Source organism: Eublepharis macularius, chromosome 4 (genome assembly GCF_028583425.1).
Source record: "Eublepharis macularius isolate TG4126 chromosome 4, MPM_Emac_v1.0, whole genome shotgun sequence".
In the NCBI taxonomy this organism is placed as follows: domain Eukaryota; kingdom Metazoa; phylum Chordata; class Lepidosauria; order Squamata; family Eublepharidae; genus Eublepharis; species Eublepharis macularius.
Genome location: NC_072793.1, coordinates 104,184,544 through 104,203,206, shown reverse-complemented (window position 1 = coordinate 104,203,206; position 18,663 = coordinate 104,184,544). Strand labels below are relative to the sequence as shown.

Sequence of the window (18,663 nt, the reverse complement as noted above, 5' to 3'; positions counted from 1 at the left end):
CACTTGTTCGCGAACCACGAACCGGGCTGGTTCATGGGGTTTTTTTGGTTCGTATTCAGGTTCGTGCCCATCTGTAGTTGCAAATAAAATGGCCAATACTATATACCCCTGTATAGATCTTTGGTGTAGCCTCACCTGGAATACTGTGTGTAGTTCTGGTCACTATATGACAAAAAGGACACCGTAGACCTGGAAGAAGTACATATGATGGACACCAGGATGATTAAGTGGTTGGAGTCCCTTATGAGGAAAGGCTGAAGAGTCTGGGACTTTTCACTTTGGAAAAGAGATGTTGTAGGGTAGATTGATAAAGGTTTATAAAATTATCTATGGGTTAAAGAAAGGGGACAGAAAGAATTTTTTTCTCTCTCCCAAAATAGTAGAACTCAGGAGTACCCAATGAAGTTGATGGACAGTATATTTAGGATGGACAAAAGGAAATATTCTTTACTCAACAACTGATTAAAATTTGGAATTCACTGCCAGAGGATGTAATGATGACCACAGGCATACACTGCTTTAAAAAGGGATTTGAAATATTCATGGAGGATCAATCAGTGGCTACTAGCCTTGGTGACTGAAGGAAACCTCCACATTCAGTGGCAGTGAACTTCTGAACACCCATGCCAGGAGACATCTCAGCCTCTGTGCCCTGTTGTTGGCCCTCCATAGTAACTGGTTGGCTGCTGTGTCAGACAGGATGCTGGACTAGATGGATTACAGGTTTGATCCAGCAGGCTGTTCTTATGTTCTGGATTTGTAGCTTTGGTAAGAAAGCCCATTGTTGTTGGTTAGAAGCTGTTTCAATTTAGCAGGCTCGCTAAAAGCGAGGAAATGCTTGCCAGCCAAGATCTGTGAGAAAGAATTACCATTATCCACTATGGGATGTAGATCACTGATAAATGTGTCAAACTGGTTTGAGTGGGAGCTCATGTGACAATCAGTGATAATCTAATGTTCTCAAGGAACTCTTTGGGAAAAGGACTGATATTCTGGTAGTTATATGACTACCGTATTAAAAGCCTTAGTGTAGAGAACAATCTGCCCAATCACTTTGGGAATTCTAACTAGCAATATCAGTAACCCATTTTTGCTCAGTTCTCCTATGATACCAATAGCCAAAAATAGTACATTATAGAAAAATACATACTATTCATAGTGCTTAGGATGAAAAAATAGTAATAGTTTTTCTTTAAAGTTTTAAAACTTTTGAATGTCAGATATAAGATAAGTTTGGGGTAAGGATTTATAATATAAAAGGCACCATTTATCATTCAAAAGCCAGTTTTCCAATTTTATTTAAAGGTCATTTCATGTAGAGGATTCAGTATCTTACAAAGTTGATTTCCAAAATCATATTAACTTGAACTTTGAACACTGTACCACAGTTATATGGAATGTGAAAGACTTGTGAGGATATAGTATGTCATAAATTGGATTCCACCAGATATTCTGCCTTTGCAAAAGGGTGGAAGGGCCCTTTTGATTTTTAAAAAAGGATTATGCCAGGGATTGTGGGACCCACAAACAAAAACCCATGTGGAACAGGGAGGAGACCTGTGCCAGAAGAAAAGCTCATTGGATCCAACCTCATGATTCTGTAGAGTAGAGGATCCCCCTATTTCTAATGTGATTTTGAAGCAATTTATAAAAGCAGTATTTCACACAGGTGGGAATCACAAAAACCTGATCTGTGACAGCATGAACAATGAATGAAAATCAATGGTAGTATTCTATGCTGCCATTTCCAAGTCTCACAGGGAAAGAGAAATACATCTTCAGGCTAAAACAGACTGGGAACAATATAGTCTGTGTATGTGCCATCAATTAGACCTTCACCATTGTTGTGAATAAACCAACAAGGGACATTTGTTCCATGCCGAACATCTTCTGTGTAATCTTTCTGCCACCCCCTGAAAGGTAAAAAAACACAGTGGTGAAATTTTGAAGAGCCAACTCATGCAGGAAAAATACCAGCTCCCAAAGAAATTATTTCATAAGCTATATGTGTCTTATGTATTGTCGAAGGCTTTCACGGCCGGAGAACGATGGTTGTTGTGGGTTTTCCGGGCTGTACAGCAATACAGCCCGGAAAACCCACAACAACCAACTATATGTGTCTTGTTTTTCAGTTTGAAAAAAACCTGCAGCTATAACAAGCACACAACTTTTGAATTACAATTTACCTAGTTACTGTCAGCTGGTTATTTTTGACAATCATGGTGGCATCTGGTTTCTCAGGATCAGATCCAGGATGGACTTCCAGGATGTTAAAATCAATTGGGTGAAAAAACTGCCCTGGAGATAAAAATGGCCAACAGACAGTCTCATTAACATTTATTCCAAAATAAATGCCAGTTTCCTTAGTGGAAATTAATAAGAAGCAAATACTATATCCTGAGTCCTCTCTCCACCATCCTGACCCATTCCCATCCCACCTACCTAAATTAATACTCAGCTGATACACTGGAAATTTTTCAACAAACAGTACTCTCCCACCTTCTAACGTTTCATTGTAAATCGCCTTCAGGAAAACAATTCATCTTCTATATACCGAGTACGTTCATGAATTCTTACCTAATAAGCCATGGGTGTGTTCAGACAATCTGTGACTGTCCACTGTGTAGAATCCTAGAAAATCCTGGCGTACTCTATTTTTATTCCATGCTTGATGCAAAATCACCGTAAATCTTGTTCCAGATCCCATTGAGACTTCCAAACTCTTTTTCTTGATAATTTTCAGAGTTAAACTAGTTTGGAAAAGAAATTATAGTGTAAGCCTATTAATTTAACATTTATTTATTTTTTATTTATTTATTTTCAATTTATATTCCGCCCTCCCCACACCAACAGGCTCAGGGCGGATTACAAACACATACAAATTAAAATACATAAAACCATTAATATAAGTTAACAACCATAAAAACATCCAGATTTATACAATTTAAAATACATATAAACATGAACATAGCAGCACAAAAATCCAACTGACCCAGACTTAATCATCTCCAGAGCATCTTAGCAGTAAGGGAGATTACTAAATGGGGGTATTGGTAGTGGGGAGGGCTAATTCCACCATCAGCCAGCCAGGGGGGCTCCGCCTAGCACCACCCATACGCCTGGTGGAACAGCTCTGTCTTGCAGGCCTGGCGGAAAGATAACAAATCCTGCCAGGCCTTGGTCTCATTAGACAGAGCATTCCACCACGCCCTGGTTGATGCCAGGTGGCCTTCCTGGGGCCAGGGGCCTTTAGCAGATGTTTCTCACTAGAGCAAAGAGTACTCTGGGGTTCATATGGGAAGAGGCGGTCCCGCAGATATGCCAGTCCCAGTCCACATAGAGCTTTATAGGTTAATACCAAAACCTTGAACCTGATTTGGTACTCCACCGGTAACCAGTGCAGCTGACGTAGTGCCGGCATTATATGCTCACGCATCGGCAATCCTGTGATGACACGCGCCAGCTGTAACCACTGGATCAGGTTCAGGGAAAGCCCTGCGTAGAGGGCATGACAGTAGTCTAACACAGAGGTGACCATTGCCTGGACCACTGTAGTCAAGTCGCGGGACAAAAGGTGCAGGGCAAGCTACCTGGCCTGTTGAAGATAGAAAAATGAGGGCCTGGCAACCGCAGTGATCTGAGCCTCCATTGTCAAGGAGGCATCCAGGATCACCACCAGGCTCTTGACTCTCAGAGCCAGTGTAAGCACCTCCTCATCGATTGCAGGGAGCCGGGGTCCCGAATCCACATTCAGAACAAATCTCACAATTGAGACGAAGGATACATTTTACTGAAAAATTTTTTGGTAAGGTATGTTTAAGAATCTCTATTCATATTTCCTTTATGTATCTTTCACGTTGTTTTGTTGTTTTCCTCACTTTATCTTACATTCTGCTAAGAGTAAGTCTCCTTAGTTCCTGCCCTGAGATCAGATTTATTTAGGGACTTGGGCTTTACTCGAGAAACTCTTATGATTCTTATGAGGATAGGGCTGTGGTTTAGTAGTAGAGCACCTGATTTGCATGCAGAAGGTCTCAAGTTCAATCTCTGGCATCTCTGATTAAAAGGATCAGGGCACAGGAGATATAAAAAATCTGCACCTGAGAACCTAGAGAGCTGCTGCCAGTCAGAATAGTCAATACTGACCTTAATAGACCAGTGGTACAAGGCAACTTAAAGTGTTGATGTGTATGTGAGATGGAGAAATAGAATGTCCAGTTTTTTCCCAAATGTATCCTTGACCTCCTTAAATAAAATCCGTAGAGCTTTTAAATCACATCTTGTTATTGTGTATGTTCTGAATGAGATGCAATTTTTTGCTGTTCATGTTTTTTTGCCCAAGAAAAAAAATTAAACCATGTTGGATCTATTTTACCCTGCATTCTGTAAGGTGACTTCATCAAACCAAGTGAATGTCATTTGCTTTGAGCCACGGTGAAGGATAATTTTCTGAGGAGTTACTTCAAGTTTTAAGTTTAGTTGCACATTTACAACTCCAAGCCTTCCAAAATAGGTATTATGTGGTGCTGCATCATTACTTGTCCTCTCATCTCCAATAAGCTCCCCATTGACTGTAATACCTACATTAAAGAATATGGTAGGAAAAAAATAAATAGAAAATAAACCTTGGCATATAAAAACAGTAGTTTTCCATGGTAACATGAATATAGAAAATTATTATAACATAATTCTACATTTTTATAAAGAAGCTACTGCTATATTGGCAAATATACCCTCCTAGTTAAATGACAATTTATTAGCCTAGTCAGACAGTAAGGTGGTTGAACGGTGGCGTCTCATCAGAACTCAGACACTAAACAGGCTAGATACTTGGATGGCAGACCACTATGGAAGACTCTGCAGAGGACGGTAGTGGCAAATCACCTCTGCTCCTCTGTTGCCTTGAAAGCCCCTTGCAGAATTGCCTTAAGTCAGTTGTAACTCGATGGCCCACACAAACAAATGCACACAGTCAGATAGTGACTGTCCAGGCACAGGTCTGTCACGTTAGATTATGAGAACCAGGTTCTGATTTAAGGAATCAGAATTCCTATTTGTGTTGATCATAATATGGGTGCTGAACAGACATATCTATGCGTTTGTTTGGAAAATTCTTCTTACCACACCTCTGTATGTGGTTCAATCAAAAGTGGATAGGTTTTACAATCACATTTTCTTCCTAGTCCCCTCAATTTGCAGTGGAAAGTAATGTCCTCTGTGCACCTGAGCAAGGCAGGCTCTCTTTGACTAGTCGATCCAACCACTACCTGTTCTTTCCAGGTGCAGGCAGGATGATTGGAGAGATAATAGAATCAAATAAACATGGGGGGGGGGTTGTTGAAGCAGGACCTTCTATGTGCATTTGGGGAATGGGAAAAGGGATGGCAAAGAAAGAAGTGGTAAACCCAATCTCATTGTGGTAGTGACTAGAGAAAAAGTCTGAGCAGGGTCATAACTCATTCTCATTCTTACAAAAATGAAGCATGGTGAATGCCATTTCAATCTGTCATTTCAAAAATTCAAATGCTACTGACTGGGAAAACGACCGTAAAAATGTCTGCCAGTCTTTTGAAGTGCTATTCAAATAAGTTCAGTCTGCATCTAGCTATCTGAAAATTAAAAACAATGGTGGTGCATGGGGGAGGGACCCTAAAAGCACCAGCTGGCCATCACTGGATGGCAATTGAAGAGGGCAGGAAGGGAGAAGGAGAAGCTGTCCTTCCTCACTTAGTAAGCAGTGGAGGCAGAACATTGGCCACATCTGCTCTCGACGGCAACTACTCTGCATTCAGCAACCTTCAGTGCAAGCCAATGATATCACTAGGCTTTCTGAGTGCTGCTAGCCTGCACCATGTATCCAAATGCAATCCTGTCCCACTGTGTTTTCACTGATGCTCAACAATGCTCTCCATTAAAGGCACAGATCCCTGTGGCACTCAGTTACTATGCAGCTGGTATCAGGATAGGAAGTGCCGCCATCACTTAGCATGCATTGGCTCTGATGAAGCTCTGTTTACTGCCAAATGTTAAGTTCAAAAGTACAGCCAGATCCCACTGTCCCATTTTTTTTGGTGAAGATGACTCTGTACTCTGCCCAACTTCTTCCCCTCTGCCACAGCAGAATCAAAAGGATGAAAATTGCTCTTACACTAACACTTTGTTGAACAAAACATATCCAGGCTATGTTTATCTGGAATGACAACCAGTTTTTCAGAAGGAAACCTTACCTGTAACTGGGTCTCTGATTAGGTTTAAGACAATGCCTGGATCCTCATAAATATTAAAACAAAGAGCATCTTCTTTTTGGGGCACAGCTATAATGAAGTGTGGGTCTCCATCAACTGCAAACAGAGATTTACATTTAGATCATTCTGTGCCTATTTCAAAATGTTTGCAATCATTATGAAGTATAATTTGCTTTCTTTAGCTTAGGCTGCTTCCACATGGTAAGGATTTTCTGCATTGCTATCATAGCTGCTGCAAATGTAGAGACAGATGTACTGGAAGTGAAGCTTCCTCACATGGTGGGATGAGTGCTGGAAGATATGCTGTTACTCCAGTACTATAAATATAATGCCATGCTAGCATCACCCGCTCTTCTGCAGACAGGGGAAACAGGAAGCACAGCTGCAGTCTGGGGTGATTACTACCCACTCTAATCTGTGCTAATGTTGACCAAACACCTATGATGCCTATCACATTGCAGAGAAGCCCCGGCAGAAAGAGCAGACATAGTTCCACTGCAACTCCCTACATGAGGTGGATAAGTATTGGCTCAGTGGTTATACTATGTCCCTGCCTCCAGGATGGTCCACCATGTGGGATCCTCCTTCAAGTTGGAGGGGAATATGTGGATTCTGGCACACTTTAGTTTTCCATCCCTCATATCCCCCTTAACCGATACTCAACTGTCTCCTACAGGATATTTAGTCCCATCAAGCTGTGTTTGTTGTTTATTTACTTTACAAAGTCTGCATACCTGGAAGATAGTTTTAGGTGGGCAGCCATGTTAGTCTGCATTAGAACAGCAGGGCTGGATGCAAATCCTACTGTACACCTAGAAAGTCCACCCTAGCATGTGGAAGCCACATCTTTGACTATGGTATCTGGAGATGAGGAGTCTCCCCCCCACCTCAACTTACGTGTACAGCTGATGCAGGAGCAGAAGGCTAAGGCGACAATGGGAGAAACCCCCAGCTGCCAAGTCACTGCACTGGAGTCACTGGCAAGATACCCAGAGGTGGAGGTGAGGACAGGGAGAGATCTCCAGGGGCCAGAATAGCTGCCCAGGCAGCAAGAATAGGGGTGGCAAGTGTGACAGCCCCCTGAAGCAAAAGCAATGCCAACATGGCCTGTAACAGCCATGAGGAGGCCACCAGTAAAGAGCACACCGTGCAAGGATGAGCGCCCCAGCGTTTGGCAAAGCCCGGCCAGTCCCACCCTGCAGGGACAGACCCATTGGGCTATGAGCAGGAGGAAGGTGGGATCAGATGCACTGGGGAACCCCTGGTTGGGTCAAAGGCTGTTCACTTCTGGCTGGAAGGAGGGCATGGGACGGAGCCTGGGGGAGGGGCGGGCACTACCCCAGGGCAGTTCCTATAAAAGGGGATCTAACAAGCAAGTTGGGGAGGATGTTGGTTGGAGAGTGTGGAGGGAGAGCAGAGAGAAAACCCAAGACAGTGAGAGCGAGCGTAGCCTCACAGGACCTGCCATCCAGCCAGGGGAGAGAGGGGTGTTGGTGCTGTATACCCCCTCCTCCCCAATTCTGAGACTTGCCTTAAGACTCACCTGAGTCTTAGGGGCAGCCTGGAGAATGAGGGCCCTCCCCCGGGCTCCGACATCCAGGACAATGAGCCTGACATATGGGTAGTCTGGTTTTGCTGTATTGTGATTGTCATGGGCCACCCACTTACGTGCTTGACATAGTGATACTGTATTACCTACCAGATTCTTTTTGAATCACAGTTTTCCCCACTGCACATAAACAATTCAAAATCAACTCACCACTTGTATAACTGTGATAGGTTGGTGTGCTTTGATATGCTGTTGCTGTGTAGAAAAAGAGAAAAACTGGAATTAAAATAACAAAGGAATGCTTATATATTTTATTAATACTAATGTGGGATTTCCATCGTAATTTAAAATTCATTCTTCATTAATGTAATCTAACAGTGCAGTTATCTTAATCTGAACAACTATCTACTTCCTAAAATATACACAGAGAAATCTGAGGTGCTTCATTGTTTTTAGCATTGTCGTTTTCACAGCAGGAGTGTGTGTCGCTTGCTATACCAACCATCATGGTACCGTCTACATATAAATCTTGTGGCATCTTAAACATCACAAAATTTTATTCCAGCGTAAGTTTTTGTGGACTAGAGCCTATTTTCCCCAAAAGGTTAGATTTGAACATTATATCATTTACATTTCACTCTGTAATTCCTGCATTTCATGGTTCCTTGAGTCTGTTGTTGATTTTTTTTAATATGTCCTGCATTAAATGTCTGTATACATCCATATGCCTAAATAGTGAGAATCTACGCATTGCATATGAAGAAGCAGGCTCTAGTCCATGAAAGCTATAGACTGGAATTAAATGTTAGTTTTTACAGGGCCACAGGACTCCTATTCATTTCACTGCAAGAGATCAACATATCTATCCCTCTGGGACCATAATCTATCACGCTTTCATACATGAGTCTCTAAATGAATTATTCGTGTTTTTTTGTCATGGCTGAGTCTCTAAATTTTTTATCTAGTCACAGTATCATTTCTATTCAAACATCTGGAGCACAGAGTCATCTAATAATGTAGGCTTGTTTGATTGCATTAATCTATAATAGCTGTAATGTAAATGAAATGGCAGAGACAAATATTCCTTCCAAAGTCATTTATAACCAACTGAAATGATTAGGAAATTCAAGATTACAACTTACATAGCTGAGAAGCACGTGTTGCTGTAAATGAAAGAATAGAATCAAGTCACTTAATGTGAATATGAAAAACTGATCTTATTTTCCAAATTTTGTCAATTTGCTGTTGGGTTTTTGCCCAATTTGATCACCCTAACTTCAGAGTGTTTGTAATCCAGTCAACAGAATCTTTGTTTAAATCCTTCATTTCCATTTTTTAACTGACTCCCCTCAGCTACTGCTTCACGTGTATCCAATAATATTAATTTTTGTTTTCAGCTGTTATGCATGAGTTAAACTTTGACATAAAATATGTGGGACCAGTTAAGATGTAAAAATGTGCTTTTCCTGCAGCTATTGTCCATGTGGATAATAGGCAGGCACAAAGCAGCATTACTTTCATAAAATCATAGAGTTGGAAGGTACCTCCAGGATCATTTAGTTCAACCCCTACACAATGCTGGAAATTCACAACTACCTCCCCCCACACACACACCTAGTGACCCCTGCTCCTTGCCCCAAAGAAAAATGCTTCCTGACCCCAAAGTGGCAATCGGCATTACCCTGAGTGTGTAAGAAGGGGACATAAGAACTAAGCACTGATGTAACCCTTCCTGCCCTCCCTCTCATGATCTGCCCAGGTTCACAGAATCAGCATTGCCGTCAGATGGCCATCTGGCCTCTGCTTAAAAACCTCCAAAGAGGGAGAGCCCACCACCTCCCGAGGAAGCTTGTTCCACTGAGGGACCGCTCTAACTGTCAGGAAGTTCTTTCTAATATTTAACCAAAACCTCTTTTGATTTAATTTCAACCCATTGGTTCTGGTCCAGCCTTCCGGGGCAACAGAAAACAACTCTGCACCATCATCTATATGACAGCCTTCAAGTCCTTGAAGATAGTTATCTTATCACCTCTCAGTCATCTCCTTTCCATGCTAAACATACTGAGCTCCTTCAATCTTTCCTCATAGGACTTGGACTCTGTCACCACCTTCATTGCCCTCCTCTGGACACATTCCAGCTTGTCTAAACCCTTCTTAAATTGTGGTGCCCCAAACTGAACACAATACTCTAGGTGAGGTCTAATCAGAGCAGAGTAGAGTGATACCATCACTTCATGTGATCTGGACATTATACTTCAGTTGATACAGCCCAAAATTGCATTTGCCTTTTTAGCTACCACATCACACTGCTGACTCATATTCAGTGTATGGTCTACTAAAACTCCTAGATCCTTTTCACACATACTACTGCCAAGACAAGTCTCCCTCATCATATAATTATGCATTTTATTTTTTCTACTTAAATGCAGAACTTTCCTTAGGAGAAAAAGTAAATAGCATTTGCTTTTACATTTGCATTTGTCATCATTAGTAGTCATACTTTGATATCACTCAAACACTGTGACAGCACTTGTGGTGTGAACCCAGAAGTGATGCTACATCATTGGTCCAATGCCAATTAACATGCCCTCTCCTCACCCCATGCTCCCATCAGATCCCAGCACTGAGCTGGCAACCCTAATGCATACATATGGTCAGATACAAGTCTGCATCGTCAAACACTGGAACAATAGACAACATTTGTAGATACAGCTCACATCTAACTCTTCACTCTTTACAAAAATAGAACATTTTAGTCACTTTCTCAGTTTCCCCACTCACATTTTAAGAAAAAAAAAACACCCATGGGGCTTAGGAAGTAATCCTAATGAATCAAGGTGCAGTACTTCAGATGTGCAAAACTTGAGTTCAAAGATTATTAAAGGGAGGGCAGTAAAAAAAGTACAGATGGGCAAATATTTGTCTTGGCTTCATTGTATGTTTTGGCGGCAAGATTTAAAGGAGTCTAGGAGGGCTCCTTTAATTGTTAAGTAAACTGGAGGAAGGGTGTGGTTCTTTTTCAGCCTTGCTTAACCAACCTGTACCTGCCAAAAGTCCTTTTCACACAACCCTAATTGATACCGAAGGCCCTTTATTTATTTAGTACATTTATATGCTGCATCTCTAGGTATCTACTCAATCCCCCTTTGATCACTTGATATGCACAACTATGATTTTTTTCCCTCTCCGAGTTCTAGATCTGACGTAACTTAAATCTGAAACTTTGTGCACTGTTTTGGCTGCTTAAATACAAATGGCTGTCATATGGAAGCGTCTTTGTTGCCAAGTAATAGATTCCTCATGCCATACATAGTATCATTTTCTTTCCACCACTTCCAAAATACATATCTGTGATGGCAAAAAGAAAATGGTCAATCTGTGTGAATAGGAACTTTTATACAAATGCCTTGCTCCGTGAAGGCTGCCACCACCAGAAACAATTCCGAGTACCTCTTTTCCATATCCCTGTCTTAATGCTAAGTGAAAGCAGAAGTAAGATAAAACTTACCTTCAGCTGTTTCCAAAAATGGGTAAGAAAATAAGAAGGGGAAAAAAAGAATTAATTGTTTTTAGAAATAGCTATTGTGATATACTACTTCGACAGTAGAACATTATTAACAAAAAAATCTTAAATAAGCACAGGATATCAGATAGAAGTCTTTGGGCAGGATTATGGAATAGCTACTTTTATCCCTACAGAGCTAGATCAAACAAATCAACGTTATTCAAAATGACCTTCACTGTGACGTAGATATGATTTTCATGCAATGCTCCCTCCATCCTCAATAGTTATTAATCTAGAAAACAGTTGTACATATCTGTAACTATAGTTCATTTTCTTCTGTGCAGTCCCACATGGGACTGTGCATGAGCAGGCCTGCCGATGGAGAATTCTTCAATGCTTCTTAGAGCCCATTAGGGGCCATTGCTCATGAGCCACACAGCAACCATTTCCCACCCAAACAGTCATGTGACCTAACGGTGAGCAATGTCCCCTTCCCTCAGTTCTCCTAAGATGTCACAACTCACAACTGTGCTAATCCAGGGAGTTCACAACGGGATAAGGAGGGAGCACAGAAGAACTCTATGAACAATAGTTACAGGTATGTACAACCCTGTTTTCACCTTCGTTCTTCTGTGGAGTCCCACATGGAAGAGTACCAAGCTACACATAATAAGGAGGCGGGGTGAAACTCCAACTCAACATGCCGTCAGGTGCAATTTGTTTTTTTAATTTGCTTTTATTTTAACTCAATTTACAAACATACAAACAACGTTCATATTCTATAATCTTTTATAATCAAAAGCATACATTATAGAATTTACTTAAATTTACTTTTTAATATTTCACTTCTATTCAAATACCTTTATTCTATCCCATCTATCTTCATATCTGATGATATGCAATACCCAAGTCTTTCTGTCATTCTGTGTTTTAATTTAATTTTAATCTTGATTTTCAACTATATAATCATATCCATTCTTCTTGAAATTCTGAAATTGGTCTACTGAGTATAAAAGATGTTAATTTTGCCATTGCTGCAAATTCATTCAGTTTATTCTTCCATTCCTTCAAATCTGGACGTTTCACTGCCTTTCATTTTGCTGCGAATATTATTCTTGCTGCTGTCACCATATACTTAAATAGTTCATTGTATATTTTTGTAACATTGCTTGGTAAGATATTTAATAGCATAATTTTTGGATTCATCTCAAACTTAACTTTTATTATCTTTTGCATTTCTTCATGTATCTCCATCCAATATTTTTCTTGCTTTATTGCACATTCACCACATATGATAAAATGTTGCATCTGTGTTCCGACATTTCCAACACTTTCCCTTATATTACTTGTTTGCTTTTGCTATGTCTTTAAGGATAATATACCATCTATATAACTGACTCATATGTATACTTTCTCCACACTTTTGTGTCCATTTTGTCATACAATTTTTTACTTGGTCTGTTTCAGTGTCATATTGTGAGAACATTTTATAAATGTTTCCCATATAGGTGCCTTAAATCTCCAGTGAAAAGTTGTTTTCTTTCTTAGCTGGCCCCCTTCTTTAGCTATTTGTTCTTTCAATTTTGATATCATTTGATAATATAATAACTAGAGATGGGCATGAACAAAAATATGAACCAAATTTTGGCACGAACAGGGCCAGTTCATGGTTTGTGAACCAGCAGTTCATCAGAGCCCATTTCTGATGAACCACCATGAACTTTTAGGCTGGTTCATTTGGTTCATTTTTGGTTCATCACTGCAGACAGCCTGGCACTGATCAATCAGTTTCCTAGGCAATGGGGGGGGGGGATGGGCTTTCTGCAGACTTTCTACTGTCCAGAAGTGATGCTTTCACAAACCAAATTAACTGGTTCATGAACTGGGACAAGTTCGTGAAAGTTTGTGGTTTGTGAAATATGATGAACCACAAAGCGCATGGTTTGGAATTTTCCCAGTTTGTGCCCATCTCTAATAATAACTACAGAAAGTAGTTAATTTTGTTCGAAGGGAAAGGATGATGTTTTAAAGGGGCAGCTTTGTGAAGTCTCCCTAGTGCTCTGAGTGTCCACATCAGACAGCTTGGAATGCAATTTTGTTTTAAAATTGCCACAAATGAGGTTTGAAAAAATATATGGAAAAACAATAACAACAAAAATTGGAATGTAATGGGCTGGCTATGATAACATCTGGATTGTCCAGAAATACTAAGCATGTGTGGCAATTTCATACTAAGTGGCTAGTTAAAACTAATCATAGTCATTGTGAATACAGAAATCATTCCATACAGTCCTCAACTATTTCACATAATAGTTTCACATCAGATCTCTCTTTCAGATAAACTATGAAAACAATGACAAAGCATCTGTGGAAGCTAACAGTGCAATCTTGAGCCACCCCCCCCCCCCCAAAAGTGCTCTGGGAGCTGACTACAAATTATACTTGTGTATCCTGGACTTGTGCCAGTGTAACTCGCCCTACACCGGCATAGTGGCCTAGTGCCACTCCGCTTGGGCTCTCTGCTGGCGCCCGGCTCTGGCAGCTGGGCACAGACATAACTATGGCATAAGTCCCTGCACCAGCAGGTGGGGCATGACTTACTCAGCTCCCTACGCTGTTTTGGGCTTGGGAACACCCCCAGCAGTGGTAGAAAATTATGCCGCAAAAAATGATAGTGTAGCCCATAGGCACCCATAGGCACCCAATGTGCGTGAAAAGTCAATCCCCCATTCCCAGCCCCGCCCAAGTGGCCCAGCAAAGGATAGGATGCCGACTACCATGGGCACCAACCCGCTCATGCCTCTGTGGTGGCTGAGCTTCCTCGCTCGCACCCAATCAGCTCCCCGGGCACACTTCATAACCTCCAGCCAGGACGCCATGACCCCAGGTAAGTAGGGAGGCAGCTGGAGGCTCTGCCCGTGAGTCTCCTGCCATAGGGGTTTAGAGTGTCAGGCAGGAGTGGGAGCTCACAGTGGCAGGGCAAGAGTGCACAGGAGGGACTTTACTTCCTTGTAGGGCTGCCCTTTCAAACATTCCACACGTGCTCTTTCACACATCCCAACAAATGGTCTCTGGAGCCATGGAAGACTCATTCTCCAACAACACTGCTGGCGTCTGATAAGCCAGGCAGAAGAACGCTGCACGCAAGGCGCAAGGTTGATGCTGAGAGAGGGAGGATGAGGAGTGATGCCATGGGATCTCTGGGGCTCCTCCCCTGCCAGGCCAGACCACTTTCCTTTTTACTGTTTGCCAAGGCAGGGATAGATTTCACAAATCTTGTGTTGGGGATCGGATGACATTCCCCAAAACAGTTTCTCTGGTCCCAGAGGCCATCATTCTACTCTGGGGGCTGTCATTCCAGCACCAGAACATTGCTTCTGAGGTCCACCATGCAGTCCCCTCATATCTTTCCGATGCAGTGATGTATTTCACTGGAGTTGCTACAAGTCAATGGGCATGCATGGCTCTCATCATATCCAACAGGCCTTCCAGCCTTTCCTGTTGTTTCCAATGAGCATTCTAGTCATTCATTTCAGAACCCACCTCCCGCTTGCTAGTTTGGTGTAGTGGTTAAGAGTGGGGGGAGTCTAATCTGGAGAACCGGGTTTGATTCCCCACTCCCCTGCTTGAAGCCAGCTGGGTGACCTTGGGTCAGTCACAGCTCTCCGGAGCTCTCAGCCCCACCCACCTCACAGGCTGATTGTTTTGGGGATAATAACAACATACTTTGTAAACCATTCTGAGTGGGTGTTAAGTTGTCCTGAAGGGTGGTATATAAATCAAATGTTGTTGTTGTTATAAGAAGCTGTCTCTCTAAGACTTGGGGGAGGTGATCCTAAGTGCCGGGAGCTGTAGCTGCATCCCTTTCCAGGTCCCGCTGCCTTTCTGGTCTTACTTTTCAAGTCGGGGGTATGGTTCTCAGAGTGTCAGCGAGGCAGGGCGGGTTGCAAGTGAGCAGTGCTTCAGCTACCAGCTTGGCCCTTACCAGAAATAGGGGTTGGGTGAGTGGGTGGGTGGGCACCCTGTCTGCGCCTTCAGTGTAACTCCCCTCCCACAGGGCAGGGCTCCTTTTGAGGCAGGCGCTTCTGTTTGGGTGTGGTAAGCCTGGTTGCGGGGGTCTTTCTGCCCTGTGCACCCACTCCCTGCAGGGGGAGAGTAACATTAGCAGCTGGTGACAGCAAATGCAGGCTGGTCTGTGAACTGACTATGCCACTCACAGTGCTGTCAATTGCAGCTGCTCTGCAATTGGTGGATTCTTCCAGCCTTGCCAGGACAACTAGGAAGCTTTCCCTCCTAGTTGTGCCTTGCCAGGCTTGGCCACCAGCGTGGCTCTCCCATTAAAGTCATTAGGAAGTGGACAAGTGGCTCTGCACTTATGCAGGCACATGGCTGACAGCCGGCCTCAGAATTGCACTGCACATAATAGATTAACATGGACTTTCTAAATCATACTGATTTTGGCAAGTGCAGTAATAAACCATTTATAGTAAGATTTAATTTTTCACTTCTGCTGGAAATGGTGTTAAGATCTTTCCCATTGGTGAAAGGACTAGAAAACTGGGAAGGAAGAGTACATCTTCAAACTGGTCTATGGGATATGCTAACTTGCAATTTTATATAAAGCACATGGAGAGGGTGGTAGGGACCATATAACTTGTCTTGGCCCATCTATACTGACTCCTAGTTTGTTTCCAGGAACAATTCAAGGCGCTGGTATTGGCTTTTATAGACCTCTATGGCTTGGAATCAGCATATCTGATGGACTACCTATTCTCTTACAAATCTATATGACTGCTTCGGTCATTTTCTGAGGCTCTTGCATCAGATGCTCTTGCCTTCTGAGGTTAAACAGGTGCCAACCTGGGAGAGGGACTTCTTGGTAGTGGCACTAAAACTCTGTAATTCTCTCTCCAGAGAGACTCACCTGTCCCCTTCTGTCCCCATCTTCTTCCAGCAAATAAAGGCACCCCACTCCTGGTTCCCCGCCCCCATGATATCTCCTTCCTGTCCTATGTTTTGTTGTTTTTATGTTTTTGAATGTGTATTTTGGCTTGGTTTTAATGATTTCACATTTGTTTTTATTATATATGTGTAAAATCTGTTAGCTGCCTTGGTAGCCCTGATGATAGCAGAAAAACAGGGAATAAATTTTGTAAATAAAGTAAATAATTTAAACAATAGCATTAGCTATCTATACATCTATACATCATTGTCATGTTTCAACATTATCTTGATTCAATATCAATTCTGTAAAAAACAAATTAAAAACATGTACCTTCTATAGGTTTGTCAGCAATTGCCTCCTTCTCTGCATTGTCTTCTGGCTTTGTGACTACCATGGATGTCAGAGGAGTCACAAATTTATATTTCAGAGACATTTCCAGGGCTTCAGCAGTAAGATTTGTCTTTTCATATCCTGTTGCTGTAGTACTAGATGAAAGAATATTAACAAATACAATTATTTGCCACAAGGTGCTATTATGGCCAATGACAGAGACAGTTAAACAGGATTAGACTGGAGTATATATTAAGTGTCCCAGTGGGAAGCAAAGGAGAGGTAACAGCTCTCTCACCTTCAGAAGATCAGAGAGATCAAACTCTGTTTCTTTCCCTGTTCCCTTATTAAAAAGTTTATAGATATGTATATTCTAAAGAAGGAATGGGAAGTATACAGGCACTGGGTGAAGGCTGCCACATAACATACCATATACAACTACTCTTGCACTTCAGCTGTAATGCAGTGAACATCACATACATAAAAAAATGGTTTTGTGCATGTGTGAGAAACAGGGTGAAAATGCAGAGTGATGTTGCTTGGTGCCTGATGGTAACAGGCACTATCCTCCTATTCTACTTCTGGAACCTGAGCAACTGTATTCTGTATTGCAAATGCATAAACAATGAGGATGCTTGCTGGTGAGTGGCAGGCACTGCTTTTTCTAAGCAACAACATACTGTGGTTCAAGCAGAGGATGGTTGTATGTTGCTAAAAAAAGTACTATGCCGAAGTTCTGGAGTTCTGGTTTCCTGGTGACAAATGAGCATCAATTAAGTGTTTATCATACCTCTGGAAGGCCCTTAGTTACCGTTTTTCCAGAAGCTGTTGAATGGTGAGATAAGCCCAGAGTCTCTCGATATAGTCCCCAAAAATGTACTCTTGGTCTTCGAGAGCTTTAGCTGTTTCTTCAACATCTGCTTGCTCAAAGAAAGTCAGATCATCAAGTGCCTGTTAGGAAGAAAATAATTTTGTCTTTTTAAACAAGACACTTGGCCACTATATCAGAACATAAGAAATGTGCAAATTTTTCTGTGCCAGGTTTATTTTAATAGCTCTGCACTATTTCAGTTAACAAAGAGATCACTTTACAGAACAGAACTGTCTATGACAAACAGAACCCAAATGTGGATTCAACAGCTACGCACATAGGGTTTCTTCTCATATTTAGGAGAAATACTGTATCATTTTCAGGACCCTAGATTTAGTAATGTTGCATATGTCCTACTTAGCTCTCTGAAATAAAATCAACAGGAGAACTGTTTTTATGAACACAACAGGATACGTGAAAATTGTATTTCATTTTAAAATGTTATCTTAGAGTTCAGAAAGCCTTTGAATAGACCTGGTAAAACCTTAGATGGAAGTTGTGTACCCGGCTCAAGTTTGTAGAGTGGCATTTATTATTTATTTATTAAAATATTTATATTCTACCTTTCCTCTTGGCTCGAAGTGGCTTACAATTACCGATTTAAGCAAATGTGTTAGGGTCTGCTTTGGTGTACTGGTTAAGAGTGGCAGGACTCTAATCTGGAGAAGTGGGTTTGATTCCTCACCCACCTCACAGGGTGATTGTTATGAGGATAATAATAACACACTCTCTGAGTGTGGCATTAAGTTGTCCTGAAGGATGGTATACAATCTGAACACTTGTCAGGCTCTGCTGCGGGGGTATCAGAGCCTGGGGAGATGTACCCATCAGGTTTGCCCCTATCTTTCTGCACCAGGCTGTAGGGCAGGCCTCAGACTGGGGAAGGGGGGGTTACAGCACACACACACCCCGCTGCACTGTAGGCTGTTGAAGTACACTTCTTTGCTTGCTCTCTTTCTCTTGCTTTCTGCTTCTGCCAACCGCCACAACACACTCCTCCCTGGCCTGTCCGGTTGGCCTTCTTTTATAAGGTCCTTCCAGAGGGAGTCCCCACCCTTCCCTCAGGCTTCAGCCCATTGCCTCCCTCCACCCCATGTGGGTAGGCTCCTGTCCCATCCCGGGGCCCTCGGGCTGTGCCGCCCCTCCCCCCAATTCCCTTGTGGTCCAATGAAGAGCTGGTCGCAAGGCGGGGCTGGTGGGACCATGCCAAGTGTGGCA

The 18,663-nt window shown here is 42.2% G+C and overlaps 1 protein-coding gene across 1 annotated transcript in view; it reads right to left on the bottom strand.

Moving 5' to 3' along the window:
* Positions 1 to 1,266: 1,266 nt before the first annotated feature.
* Positions 1,267 to 18,663, bottom strand: part of LOC129327121 (inter-alpha-trypsin inhibitor heavy chain H3-like) — a 60,891-nt gene continuing 43,494 nt past the window's right edge. The window contains exons 13-21 of the mRNA XM_054975566.1: positions 17,386 to 17,525; positions 16,569 to 16,729; positions 10,901 to 10,915; positions 8,005 to 8,049; positions 6,228 to 6,341; positions 4,376 to 4,580; positions 2,578 to 2,750; positions 2,187 to 2,298; positions 1,267 to 1,913 (exon numbers count right to left, since the gene is read on the bottom strand). Coding sequence (XP_054831541.1) covers positions 1,784 to 1,913; positions 2,187 to 2,298; positions 2,578 to 2,750; positions 4,376 to 4,580; positions 6,228 to 6,341; positions 8,005 to 8,049; positions 10,901 to 10,915; positions 16,569 to 16,729; positions 17,386 to 17,525 — 1,095 coding nt within the window. The 3' untranslated portion in view covers positions 1,267 to 1,783. The remainder of the gene's footprint in view (positions 1,914 to 2,186; positions 2,299 to 2,577; positions 2,751 to 4,375; positions 4,581 to 6,227; positions 6,342 to 8,004; positions 8,050 to 10,900; positions 10,916 to 16,568; positions 16,730 to 17,385; positions 17,526 to 18,663) is intronic.